The sequence below is a fragment of the Bos mutus genome, chromosome 3 (assembly GCF_027580195.1).
Source record: "Bos mutus isolate GX-2022 chromosome 3, NWIPB_WYAK_1.1, whole genome shotgun sequence".
In the NCBI taxonomy this organism is placed as follows: domain Eukaryota; kingdom Metazoa; phylum Chordata; class Mammalia; order Artiodactyla; family Bovidae; genus Bos; species Bos mutus.
The window spans coordinates 5,400,416-5,414,852 of NC_091619.1; the positions used below are offsets into that span (position 1 = coordinate 5,400,416).

The 14,437-nt window shown below is 45.6% G+C and overlaps 1 protein-coding gene across 6 annotated transcripts in view; it reads left to right on the forward strand.

Annotated features, from left to right (window-relative positions):
- Positions 1–2,576: 2,576 nt before the first annotated feature.
- Positions 2,577–14,437, forward strand: part of LOC102266917 (uncharacterized protein C1orf226 homolog) — a 359,994-nt gene continuing 348,133 nt past the window's right edge. For 4 of the 6 annotated variants that reach the window (XM_070366597.1, XM_070366600.1, XM_070366603.1 and 1 more), the window contains exon 1: positions 2,896–3,145. In XM_070366597.1, coding sequence (XP_070222698.1) covers positions 3,041–3,145 — 105 coding nt within the window. In that variant the 5' untranslated portion in view covers positions 2,896–3,040. Of the gene's footprint in view, positions 3,146–14,437 lie in introns of all 6 variants that reach the window. The other 2 variants (XM_070366596.1, XM_070366593.1) reach the window with 1 other exon arrangement.

A 14,437-nucleotide genomic window follows, 5' to 3' on the forward strand; every position in this document is an offset into this window, starting at 1 on the left:
AGCAATCTATTTTTCAATTAAATGTATATCAGATTAAAATTGTATTATGCAGTGTTTAAAATAGGAAAGGATATGAAAAATGATACATGTACCTATCATTCACTTTAAGAGATAAAAAAATTGGAAATACTGTGAGTGAAGTTCAATGGTATTTAAAGGTGCAAAAACAAGATCGAAATATCTGCTTAAAAAAAAATCACTTTGGATGTCCATTGCTTCTGAAAGAAGGGTGTTTTTGTGCCTGTGTGGCTCTGATGTTGTAGTAAGTGGAGGCCAAAGCAGAGGACAGACCCCTCCTTTTAGGAACATTTCATCTAACTGAAGCGAAGCAAATATAGCTTAGCAACAAAAAACACCTAAATAAAACATGGACCCTGCATTTGATATGCATGTCATTTGCAGTAAGATTTTTACGGCAATCCAGGCTAATGGAAACACTCCTTGACAAAGGATTGGATTCAAATTTTGGCTTCTTTCCATTCTACGTGTGTGACCTTGGGCAAGTTATGTAATCCTCTCTGCCTCAGTTTCTTCATAAAATGGGGCTTACCTTAGGGTTGTTGTGAATATTACATGAGATAATACAGGCAAGGCTCTAACAACAATGCCTGACACATAAAGTTCAATGAATATTAGCTATTATTACTATCCAATTCCATAAATAATTATTGGATGTCTACTATGTAGCAGTCTCTGTACTAGATCCTGAAATATCTGTGGAGCTTAAGCTTTTTGTGTCTGGTGTACAAAGAATGTGTTACAGAGTTAGATACAAAATTCTGGTAAATGTAGCATTCCAGTGGGACCCAAGTTAATCTATTAAAATAGAGGCTTTGGAGTTCAGAAGACTTTTTATTTTATTTTTTTTAAAATTTTATTTTATTTTTAAACTTTACATAATTGTATTAGTTTTGCCAAATATCAAAATGAATCCACCACAGGTATACATGTGTTCCCCATCCTGAACCCTCCTCCCTCCTCCCTCCCCATACCATCCCTCTGGATCGTCCCAGTGCACTAGCCCCAAGCATCCAGTTTAAATTCAGGTGGGAATATGAGATGCAAAGGAAATAGTTACTTAAGGTCTTGCCTTTTAGTTGTTGAGTTCCTGTGCCAGGTTTTAGAGAGGGCATTACGATGCATATTAAAACCATGGTGACATTCAAAGAGTCACACATGCCTTGATTAGACTTTCATGTCCTGTATTTATAAAAAGGTTAGTGGAGCATTTCCTCCATGCAAATTATTTTTGGTTCTTACTAATATTTATGAATATAATACAGTTTATACAGCAGAAGGTATATGATTAATTTGTTTTAGTCATCAGCTTTCTTTCATATAAGGAGATATCCCAGAAGAGGCTACATCTTGACCAGTAATTTCAGCAGGTAGGGATCAGGCAACATATAGGAAAGAGCAATTGTACTTCAGCACTATGGGGCAAAATAAGAAATAGATTTATGACAGTAATGCATTCTCTTATATAAATCTATCACAGAAATATTATAGGAAGACATGCCTCTTGGAAGTAATTTTATTGTGATGCTTTTGGGGCCTTGACTATACAACAATAGTGTCTGTATGTCAAGTTGTCCCTGGTGGATGTGTCTGCAAGATATTAGTAGGTTTAAATTGAATTCAGCAGAGTTGCTGACCATTGGCTCTCAGTGATCTCAGGTTGGTCTAGCTTTGGCACCAGATTGTCTGGTTACTTTTGACTCGCGGGTAGTATTAAACCATGTTCCTCTACCCATGGGGTCTGATACATAATTGGTCACTAACTATCCCTTTGCCCTGCCCTTCCTTTGCACATTTTTGCATGGCAAAAAAACTCTTGGTGTAAAGGAGAAAAGTGAATGGGCCGCTTCTTAACAATAAGCAAATTGAACTGAAGCACTTTCTAAGATAGGAAGAGTAATAACAACTTGGAAGCCCATTTTGTCGACAACCAGCTTTAGGTTAAGAAAAATAGAAACGTTGTGGACTCTTTTGTCCTTAGTACGCTTCATCGGCCTATTCCATTTCCATGAGGCTTATGGTTTTAATATTAACACTAAAACCACCCCCAAAGGCATCCCCACAACCCTCCAATAATACAAGTCACAAAACAGCCCAAAGGAACGAACACAAAGCACCTGCGATCGTCCTCCATTTGGGTGCAGTCTTGATTCTCCAGAGAAAGGAAACTCTCAGAATTAATGTTCTGAATACACACGGGCCAGGACTTGGGCCTTCCTGGTAAAACATAAAAACAAAACAATAAACACCAGCCCCTCCCCCCTCCAAAAACAAAAACAGAAAACCCAAGGCGCCGCTGCTGCTAACTATTAGCAGCCTGGCTCAGATTCTGACTGTAAAAAACAAAAACAGGACTGAGCCTGCGTTCCTGGGACACCGGCTGTCCAGGGTCAGGGCGAAGTTCCAGGGGTCCGGCCCCAGGACGCGGGTAGAGCCGGGCGCCACGCTCCCGGGGACTTTCACCTGCTCGGCGGGCAGCGCGGGGGCGGGCCCGGCGGCGGGCGGAGCCTGGGCACCCTGCGGGAGGAGCCGGCCCGGGCCCGCCCCGCAGGAGGAGTCGCTCGCCGGCGGCTGATCCGGCGTCTCCGTGACAGGCACCCAGCTCCGCCGCCGCCGCTGCCGCCGCCTTTTCTTCCTCGTCCCGGGCTGTCCGCGCCTCTGTTCCCGGGCCAGCGCCGCGCCCAGTCCCAGCGCGGGCCGCGCGCCCACCGCTCCCCTCCCCCGGCCTGGGCGCCGCGCTGCCCGCTCCCACCGCCGCCCCCGCCGCCTTCCTCGCCGGCAGGAATTGCGCGGCCACAGCGCCGCTCGCGTCGCCCGCATCCGCGCAGCCCGGCCCTCGGCGTCTCTCCGAGTCCCGGCTTCCACGGCCGCCGCGCGGCCGGGGCGCCTCCAACCCGGCGACCCTCCGCTTGCGCCCCCTCCGCGCGCCGCCGCCCCCGGCTCCCGCCTCCCCTCCCCGCGGTCTCGCCAGCTCCTTCCTGCCACCGCCGCCTCTGGAGGAGCCGGTCCACCGCGGGTCACCATGCCCAGCAAAACCAAGTACAACCTTGTGGACGATGGTCACGACCTGCGGATCCCCTTGCACAACGAGGACGCCTTCCAGCACGGCATCTGCTTCGAGGCCAAGGTGAGGGGCCCCGGGGAAGGGACTGTCCCGGAGGGGGCATGTCTGAGCGGATGGGATGCGCAGCCATCCCGGACGCAGAGCTGGTGGGTTAGGCTGATTTGGGGGCCTTTCTGTTAGGGAGGATGACTCCCCTTCCCTGTATGGAATTCCGCGGGTTCCTGCCCAGAACTGCTAAAGAGTAACTGCAAAGTTTGAGCGGTATTGCTTCATCCCCCTCCTCCCACCTGCAAACTGCCCCATCCTTACCCACCCAGGACTCACTGAGTTACTTCCCGGATCCCTCCTTCTGAGAACAAGCCAGTCGGGGAGCGCAGCCTGGACTTGGTTCTTTAGAATCGCTTTAGGGAAGCTTTGGTGTCATTTACCTGTTGGGATCTCGTGGGAGAGGTGCTTTCAGGAAGGTCTTTTATAAGGGGAATACCTGCTTCCTGATTGAAGAAAATAATACAGGGGTGGGTTTGTTTTTAGATTCCTGGTAACCCCAGCCAGGTGTCAGAGTCACTTCCTAAATGCCTTATTAGCCACGACTCCTTTGCAAGTGCCAGTCATTGAAGGGGGAGGTGTGGTGAAAGCTGCCCGGTTGCTAGTTTTGTGGCGTAATGTGAAGTTTCAGCAGCTAGTAGGGGACTGCTGCTGAAGAATTTGTCGGGGGGTGGGGGTGGCGGGGGGGGGGGGGCGGCAACAGGCATTTTCAGCTCAGAGCCCCAGGTCCGTCCTTGGGAGAGGGGGTGGGGCGGAAGCCTCTGAACTGCACCATCAGGTGTGAATAAGGCTGGCCCCCTGTCATGCACTTCCCAGAGTGAGGAGTTCTGGTTTCCGAGGTTGCAGCCGGGGTTCCTGCCCATCACAAGGGAGCAGTGCTTCTGCTCTTCTTCATGCTTCTTGACGTTCTCCCCTCAAGACTTAAGGATGCTCAGCACCTACTGTGTGCCTGTCACTGGCCGGTTGTGTCTTGCTGGTTTGGGAAAGGTAATGCGTTCGACATGGAGGCAGTTTTACTCTCTGTCCCCTTTTTCTCCTTCATGACTTTGTAGGTAAGGTGTTAAGCATTTCAGGCAAGGATTACTCCATCAGGTGGCTATTTCCTTCAATTCATGAGACATCTTTTTGAGTGTCTGATGTGAGTCCAGTGCAGTCAGTTATCTCTTTTTTCCCCTTCTCCTGGTGATGTTAAATCTTACCTTTTCTCCTGCTTCCTGAATAACCTTCCCCCAACCATATTTGCTAGAACTAGGAGGACACCCCCTGTTCCCCTAGACATCAAGCCCTGCAGTGGAATGCAGAACTGAATTACTGGGTATGGCTGGGACCAGAGTGGGGCTGTAGACAAGATCTTATCTTGCTTCTCTCAGAATAGATCTGGTTGGTTTGATACCAGATCAGATAGGTTAATTTTTGTCTGGGCCTGTTGCTTTGGTAAGCAGGTTTTTAAATTTTAAGGTATGAGTTTTCATCACATCATGACTTAATTTTCTCGGACACGCATGAACTGGGCAGTTGGCTTTGGTCTTGTTTGGTTCACCAATACTCTGCTTTGCAAGGCTGGGTGGCAGAAGAGAGATCAGGATTAAAGTGTTTTTAACCTTTTAATTCTTTTCTCACAGTCTCTGCTAGTTTGGTCCTAGCTAGGACTCATAACCTAGCGTGCGTAAGAATCACCACGTGAGGTTGTTGAAAACTCTGTTGCCGCCCCGAATTCTAATCTGACACATCTGGGGAGAGACCAGGACTGTGCACCTCTAGGGAGCATTCCAGGAGCTTTCATGCAGGTGACTGGGACCAGAATTGGAGAAATACTGGTGGTGTGGTTCCTATGGTAACTTCCCTGGATTCATACACAGTGGTGCTCGATAAGAGGAGGGGGAACCACAGTTGGTCCTGGCTGTGTTCCCATTACAGATTTGGGGTGCAGCACACCAAGGGTTCTGCTTTGAGAATGGTGAAGTGGGGAAGAAAGGGCAGGGCTGACTTTGAGAACTGGGTCCTAACTCTCAGCTGTTTGTAATCGATGCTGGACACCAGTACATTCAAATCATGTCAGCTGAGACCTGAGCAGAGGTGGAAGTAGAAGCTTTTCTTCCCGTGAACATCTGGTAAGTGCCTTGTCTGGCTGGTTTTCACATCCCTCCTGAGCAGCATCCATGGAAGTGCATGATTACTGGCATTTCAGGGTTAAATACACGCCACACTCATTCCTTGTTCTGGAAAAGCGCAGGCTGTAAAATGTAAATGTATCCATGCTGCCTTGTCAAGTACCCTTGGAAAATGAGCCCAGATCTTTGCCTCCCAAGGGCTGGCAGTTTTTCAGGATCAACACTGGATGGAGTGCGTTTTTGGATGGATGCGTTCATTTTCCGGGTGCTGCAGAGATTGAAAGGTTATGGCTAGGAACTGAAAGGCATCTGGGCGTCAGAGGTTCTGTGCACTTAAAAACCACACCATCCATTTAATTATCAAGCAGAATCCTAGAGGTGTTTCACCTCCAGTACTTCATGTGATTCTCACTGCTTCCCTGGAGGTCTGTGTAGGTGCGTCTCCTTACATCTTACCAAGGAGGATATGTTGCCTGCTTTAGCTCTGTGTATGGCAGAGCTATGGTTTAAACCTGGGAGCTTTGACTGTAGACTCTCAAATCCAATGCTCATTCATTTACTAATTTTTATGGAATGTTCACTCTGTGCTGGGCGGTTGGTCTGATTCACAGTTCACCGGCGGGGCATCCTTAGGTTGCTGGCCTCTCTGACTCTGATGTAGAAAATTATTCAAATTTTTAGTGCTGGGCTGTTTCCAGATATAAGCTTGGGCTGGGAGCTGCTCTTAAGGGATACCGCTCTCTGTGTCAGAAAGGGCACGTGGCTCACTCACCATTGCTGATGGGTGGGTGGTAGACATCCTTCTAGGCTTGAAAGCCTTTGTGGCTCCTTTTTGTCTGCCCCCCTCTTTCCCTCTCTCAGTATACCTTCCTGGTAGCCAGTGCCATCAACTGACTGTCTCTGCTTGCTGGGTGCGAAGAAGACCTCTGATGATAATTATCATCAGATAATGATAATAAGTTAAGGGTATTAATAGCACAGTTATGCTTTACATTTGTAGGTTGATTTTTGATTTTCATGGGACTTTTGCACACAAAAAATTTTCCTTATGTGGCAGGGGGAACATTAGAGTTGTTTCCATTTTTCAGATGAAAAAAATGGGAATCAGATTAACTTGTCCAGGGTCACAGAACTGATGAGAGGATAATGATTATAGCTGATATTTAGTGAATACTTACTATGGACCATGTATCGTTTGAGGTGCTACCTCACTTAAGTCTCATGTTGCAGCGCTTTGAGTCCTAGTGCGCCGCTCCTTCACCTCACCCTGGTAGCTGCCTCTGTATTCCCGGTCCTCATCGCCTAAGCACTCACTGATCTGGGCGTGTATGGCACAGCCTATCAGAAATAGAAAGCACCTTAGCTCACTCCTACAACTTCCTCATTTTACAGATGAGGAAATTGAGGTCCAGAGGGGAAGTTGTTGACCCAAGGACCCGTAGCTAGGTAAGAACAGAAACAGGACTCATTCCTAGTTTCCTGGCTTCACGTTGGTTTCAGTTATCTGTGCTGTGTAACAAGCTATCTCAAAACTCAGTGGCTTAAGACAAGGTCTGTTTAATCTGCTCATGATTCATGAGCCAGGAATTCAGTCAGGGCTTTGCCGGGCTGTTCTTGTGTTCACCGTGGTGCTGACTGGATCACTCGGCTTCATTCTGCAGTGGCTGGGCTTGTCCTAGAAGGCGCCACTTCGTGCCATGGTGGTCCTCCATGTGGTGGGTGGTTCCCTCCATTGGGTAGCCTGGATCTCCTCATAGCATGGTGGCCCTTTGATCTGGCAGCTGGCTTTCAACAGGGAATGTTTCCAGCAGGGAAGGTGGGAGCTCTTAAGGCCTGGCCTCCGAGGTACACAGAATCACTTCTGCGTTCTGTTGGTCAGATCAGGCCATAGCCAGGCTTAGGTTCAAGAGGAGGAGAAGGAGACTTCACTTCTTGGAGGAGAGTGTCACGGTCACTGTGCAAGAGTGCACATGGGGTGAGATAATTCTGAAGCCACCTTGGGGTCACGGTCAACCATAAAATTTTGTGCTCTCTCCCTTCTTTGTATGTCTTCTCCAATGATGAGTGTTCTTTGAGGACCTGGTCTCATGCGTCTGTGTATAACTCCTTCCCCCAACATCAGGTACATATATATATATATATAGCCAACAGTAGCAAAGTATTAAGTGGAAGAAATGACCAATTATAAAAATTCTGAAAGCTGTAAATATATTGTCTTATTGCTGAGCGATGTGGGGGCTTTGCAAGTTTTTGGTCAAATCTGAACTGAATTCTCTAGTCATTATTTCCCTCTTTGCTAAATGGCTTGACTGGCTGATGATGTGGTTGTGGATTTTAGAGATTCCAATAACCCCACACCACAGGTTTCCTGTGGATGAATCTTAAACACACTGTCTTGAGGCTTCCAGGTTAGGATGTTACATACATTGATTCGCTGTAAATGGGGTACTCTAACTCAAACCTAACCTAACAGCTTCATAATAAGCTGTGATTTTGGTTCTGTGATCAGAACCAACACTGATATGTTCTGGGTGTGTGCTCCCCACAGCCTCTCCACCCCCGCCCCCCCAACCTGCAAGAGTCCTGCCTTCCAGGATTGTGGACAAGTACAGATTGAGATAGATGCCCTCATCTGAATTCCATCATATTCTATCTAATGTGTATTCACTGATGTCATCATTGAAGTGCAGGTTATTTCACCTTAGTAGGGATTTGTCCAGATGCTTTAAAATCCATTGTTACCTTCTGCCTGGACCAGATGAGTCTTTGGGGGATGATGAGTCTCAAAGATACAGTACTGCTTAGAAATGATACCTGTTTTTATTCACCCTGCTTTTGCTCTCAGGCATCCTAGGGTGTTACTCCACAGCTGGTGTTTTAGAACTTGATGAGCAAATCTATTTCTATCCTATCAATACGTCCCATGATGCTGCCACATCTCCTTTGCCCAGAATGTCCCATTAGTCCATTTAGTGGTCAAGATGACACTGTCCGTGTCATGCGCCCTTTGCCAATCACCCATATCCAGGACCCTAATCAGATTGGCTGTTTATTATGGCTCACTCATAACGTGCTGCTTCCAGAAGTCAGATCTTCAGAATGCTTTCTTTGATCACGGTTGCCTGCCTCCTGTCCCTCATTGCGCTGAGGCTGCCCTTAGCTCCTCAGGGACCTCCTGCCGCACTTCTGCTCTCCCAGCAGCCTGGCGCCCTGCCCACCACCCTTTCCGCCCCTCCCATTTTCCTACTTGACACTATGGGCTTGGTCTCTGCTACTTTTCCCCCCCTGTTTTTGGAAAAAGAACTTCATTCTTTTCTCCACTCCCTTTTTCCTAATAGCTTTATTGAGCTATAATTCACATACCATACAATTCACTGATTAAACATACCATTAAGTAGCTTTTAATATGTTCATAGTGTTGTGCAACCATCATGATGGTCAATTTTAGAATATTTTCATCACCTCAAAAAGAAACTCTGTGCCCTTTAGCTATCATCCTCCTCTTTCCCCATTCACCTCAGCCCTAAGCGATGCCTAATCTACTTTCTGTCTCTAGACTTGGCTATTCTGGACATATTATATGAATGGAGGCATGGAGTATGTGGGTTTTGTGTGATTGGCTTCTTTAACTATGCATAATATTTTCAGGATTCATGCATATTGTAGCATGTATCAGGACTTCATTCCTTTTTATGGTCAAGTAATATTCCATCATATGGATATATCACATTTTATCCATTTATCAGTTGATGAACATTTAGGTTGTTTGTTTTTCAACTATTATGAATAATGCTTCTGTAAACATTTTGAGTACAAGTTTTGTGTGATACATGCTTAAATTTCTCATGGGGAGATAGCTAAGAGTGAAATTGCAGGATTGTATGGTAACTGTGTTTAACCATTATGGGACTCCCACAATATTTTCCAGTGTTCAGTTCAGTTGCTCAGTCGTGTCCAACTTTTTGTGACCGCATGGATGGTAGCACACCAGGCTTCCCTGTCCTTCACCAATTCCCGGAGCTTGCTCAAACTCATATGCATCGAGTTGGCGATGCCATCCAACCATCTTATCCTCTGTCATTCCCTTCCGCTCCTGCCTTCAATCTTTCCCAGTATCATGGTCTTTTCAAATGAGTCAGTTCTTCGCATCAGGGGGCCAAAGTATTGGCGCTTCAGCATCAGTCCTTCCATTGAATATTCAGGACCGATTTCCTTTAGGATGGACTGGTTGGATCTCCTTGCAGTCCAAGGGACTCTCAAGAATCTTTTCCAAGACCACAGTTCTAAAGCATCAGTTCTTTGGCACTCAGCTTTATTTATAGTCCAACTCTCACATCCATACATGACCACTGGAAAAACCATAGCTTTGACTGGACAGACCTTTGTTGACAAAGTAATGTCTCTGCTTTTTAATATGCTGTCTAGGTTGGTCATAGCTTTTTTTCCAAGGACTAAGCATCTTTTAATTTCATGGCTGCAGTCACCATCTGCAGTGATTCTGGAGCCCAGAAAAATAAAGTCTGTCACTGTTTACACTGTTTCCCCATCTATTGCCATAAAGTGATGGGACCAGATGCCATGATCTTAGTTTTCTGAATGTTGAGCTTTAAGCCAACTTTTTCACTCTCCTCTTTCACTTTCATCAAGAAGCTCTTTAGTTCTTCTTTGCTTTCTGCCATAAGGGTGGTGTCATCTGCATATCTGAGGTTATTGATATTTCTCCCGGCAATCTTGATTCCAGCTTATGCTTCTTGCAGCCCAGCATTTCACATGATGTATTCTGCATATAAGTTAAATAAGCAGGGTGACAGTATATAGCCTTGACATACTCCTTTACCGATTTGGAACCAGTCTATTGTTCCATGTCCAGTTCTAACTGTTGCTTCTTGACCTGCGTACAGATTTCTCAAGAGGCAGATAAGGTACATCTTGTTAAGACTTTTCCAGTTTGTTGTGATCCACACGGTCAGCGGCTTTGGCATAGTCAATAAAGCAGAAGGAGATGTTTTCCTGGTGTGGCTGCAGCATTTTTGTTTTCCACAGCAACGTGTTAGGCTTCTGATTTCTCCACATCCTCGCTGACACTTCTTTGAACCCACCTTTTTGATTCTAGCCATCCTAGTAGGCATGAAGTGGTATCTCATTGTGGTTTTGATTTGTGTTTCCCTGATGACCAACGATATAGAACATCTTCTCATGGCCATTTATCGGCTATTTGCAAATCTTTGGAGAAATGTCTGTTCGGATCTTTTGCCCATTTTTAAATTGGATTGTCTTTTTTTTTTAATTGCCATGGGGTAAGAGTTCTTTATGTGTTCTGTATTCAAATTCATTATGTAAATTTGCAAGTATTTTCACCTATTCTATGGGTGGTCTTTTTGCTTTCCTGGTATGCTTTTGAAACACCAAAGTTTTAAATTATGAAGTAGAATTAAATTTTTTCCCCCTTTTTCTTTTTAAGACTCATTGGCCCTCCATCTGCTGCTAGCCCACCTTTCCTTAGTCTCCATCACTCCCCACCCGGATGTTTGCAAGGTTCCATCTTCCCTCCTTTTGGCTCACTCCTCTGCCCAGGAGTGTGCTGTGACCTTCCCTTATGTGAAAACTCTCTTCTCTCCACCTTTTTATTCATCAGCATGTTGTCTTCTTCCTTTCATGGCTAAGCCTCCTGACAGAGTGATCTACTCTCTGCAGTTTCTCAATGTTCATCAGTCCCTGGCTGTGTCCTTCCCACTTCTGCCCGCCATATAGGAATTGTTCGATTGTCACCCTTCTCTGTCTTCCACCTTTTTGAGTTTTCTTCTTGAGCAGCAGTCCTTGTCTTTCTTGGGATGCCCCATTCAGCTCTCTGCAGGCTCTCTGTTGGCTGGGCATAGCCCCCCATCTGTACCTTCTCCTTTTGCTGCTTGCTCTTTCTCCGCTCATTGACCTCTCTGGTGAATGCTTGATTCCATCCTTTCTCCTTACGTATGTTGGCTCCTGGATCTTCAACTCCAGTTCAGTTTCCAGATCTTTCTTTTAGCTTCCTGCTGGCTGGCTCTACCCCACTGAACATGTTGCTAATCCTATCACTCAATCATCTTGAATTCAAATCTCTCTGACACTTTATACTTCTTTAGATGACCCCACTATCCTCTCAGGCACCAGGATTGACACTTTGGAGCAGTGCTTGAATCCTTTTGTATAACAGTGAACTCAGCTATGGATTGAGTAACTTTTGTGGCCAGGCTCTTCCCAGACATCCCCTGCCCCCAACTTCAAGTCAGTTGCTGCATCCTTGAAGTTTCACAGTGATATCCATGCAGGCATTCTGCTTCTTCCTTCTCATTTCTGGCTGGTTCAAATGGACACCACCTCTCACCATACTGTTTCAATTACTTTCTGGAGACCTCTACTTTATCCTGTAAACTTTTGCTCTGTTAATTATTCTGAAATATGGATTGTGATATCCTTCTACTCAAAACACTAAAAGTTTCTAAGCCTACCATATTGGGTCAAAAATTCTTAGCCTGATATTCAGGGCTCTCTGGTTTTGAGTGATTCTCTTTAATCACTCGTACCTACCATTCCCTCAACCTTTCCTGTGATTCCCCGTCTGTATCTCAGGCCCAGCCCACTGTCACTCTGTGAAGTGGATGTTACTAGTTCCTTCTATGTGGCAGGAACTGACTCAACCCTGGTATGCATTATAGCTGCTTGCCCTTGTCTGATTTCACCCCTCCAAGTGGTCATCTTTAGGGTCCCGGCCACTCTGCCCCCTCGTGTCTTCTGCATTGCTGACTGTAGTGCCTTGCGTATAGAAAAAAATGTATTTTGAATCAATGAATATAATTCTAAGGTGCTCTCTACAAGGACTGCCAGGACCCTGCTGTATTACCCAAGGGCGGGAGATGCCTCAGCTGGCTCTGATCGCCTCTGGCTTTTTTTTTCTTGCTTTAGACCTGTAACTCTCAGGCCTCAGTGAGACTAGTCCCTGATCCCAGGAGGTATTCCCCCATCCCCACCTGACAGAATGCCACTGCCTTCCAAAGAAAGTGCCAGGTAAACATTTCCCCTGAATTAAATGAAATTCCAGTGATGAACATGCAGCAGACTTAGAATCTTTGATTGTAGAACATATGGCCAATTTTAAGAGTAGATAATTGTCATTTATCAGTAAAAAATATTTTCAACTTGTTATGTTGTTATTAATGATTTGATACCCTTTCCCCTCAGATCAGATCAGTCGCTCAGTCCTGTCCGACTTTGCAACCCCATGAATCGCAGCATGCCAGGCCTCCCTGTCCATCACCAACTCCCGGAGTTCACTCAGACTCATGTCCATCGAGTCAGTGATGCCATCCAGCCATCTCATCCTCTGTTGTCCCCTTCTCCTCTTGCCCCCAATCCCTCCCAGCATCAGAGTCTTTTGCAATGACTCAACTCTTCGCATGAGGTGGCCAAAGTACTGGAGTTTCAGTTTTAGCATCATTCCTTCCAAAGAAATCCCAGGGCTGATGTCCTTTAGAATGGACTGGTTGGATCTCCTCTTCTTATTTTTTATCTTATAGTTTTTATAACATGAATTTGATTGACAGCATAGTGTAAATGGATTCAGGAGCCAAATTGTATTTGAGTTCAAATCCTGGCTCTGTCCCTCACTTGCTGTGTGAACTTGTTTGAGTTAGTTAACATTTCTCCCTTAGCATCTGCTTCTGTAAAAAGAGGATACAAATGTCACATGCCTCATAGGGTTAATGAGAGGAGAAAACGAGTTATGTATGCAAATACCCAGGACAGTGCCTGGCAATGAGTGGGTCGCTATTTTTATTATTGTTGTTTAGCCCTGCAGATTGCAATTTAAATTTCATCTGTGCATGGTTTAATGTAAAAATTGTCATATACTCTGTTTTTTTTCCCTAATGAATCAAAGGCCTGGTAGTGTATTATCTTCATTTTACATATCTGCTTAAAAAAATGTAGCTACTGTATTATTCTTGATTCCTAAAGTTGCAAATCAGACAGTGCGACTGCTTTGTGGACTTAAAATAGCTGTCAGCCTCCTCGGGAAGGAATAAGGAGGGGTTAACTGGCTTCTGGTACATGCCCCCATCACATTTGTTCCAGCCTTTTAATCCTCATTCGGATTAAAAATCACAGACTCTTAAGTACAGTATGTTGTCTGTCTTCATGGTCTTTCTCTGAATTTCTTGGATAAATACTTCTTTAAGCAGAGGTAATCTAAACAGGAGGAATCTTGCATCATGGGATTAATTAATACCTTGTGATGCTTACAATTCCCTTTTCAATTGTTATATTCAGCATCATGTTTCCTTTTAAGTACTGGAGCAGCTGGCTTTAAAAGTTACTTAAAATGGCACTTCCAGCAAGTTCTGTGCCCAGAGTGTTGGAACGCTTTTGTACTCCTAGTCCCCTACCCCTTGTGTGAAACTAAATTGGTTTTCTGCAACACTTCAGTGAGACTTGTGTGTCTTATACTCTTACGGGTCCATCGGTGAGAACTGAGGACAGTGGCTACTACTATCGTTTATTTTTTAAAGTTTTTTAGATTTATGTGTTTTAATTTTTGGCTGTGCTGGGTCTTTGTTGCTACGCTCAGGCTTTCTCTAGTTGCAGCAGTCGGGGGCTACTCTCTAGCTGTGGCGCACTGGCTTCTCCTTGTGGTGGTTTCTTGTTAAGGTGGTTTCTCTTGTTGCAGAGCATGGACCCTAGGGCACGCAGGCTTCAGTGGTCGCAGCATATGGGCTTAGCTGCCCAGAGACATGCGGGATCTTTCCAACCAGGATTGAACTTGTGTCCCCCACGTTGACAGGTGGATTCTTAACCACTAGACCACAAGGGAAGTCCCCTCTCTGCCTATTCTTGAAGCTGCAGTGCTTTCCAGAACTGTTGAAATGATTAGCCTTGAGAGTTGAATGCAACCTGGGACTCCTAGGAAGGGGTGGCTGAGAAGAGGGCACTTGCCCAGTGCTCCCTGTACTCAGAACATTCTGAACTCCATTAGCCTGTATGTGAGCACGTTAGAGAAAAATACTGTTTGCATGGTTGCAGAACCATCGCATGTACCATGTTCTGAGAGATTCTTCCCTGCTGGTGTACATTGCTTATGTCTTGATCTAGACTATAAGCGTTTGTCTACAATGCGGGAGACCTGGGTTCGATCTCTGGGTTGGAAAGATCCCCTGGAGAAGGAAATGGC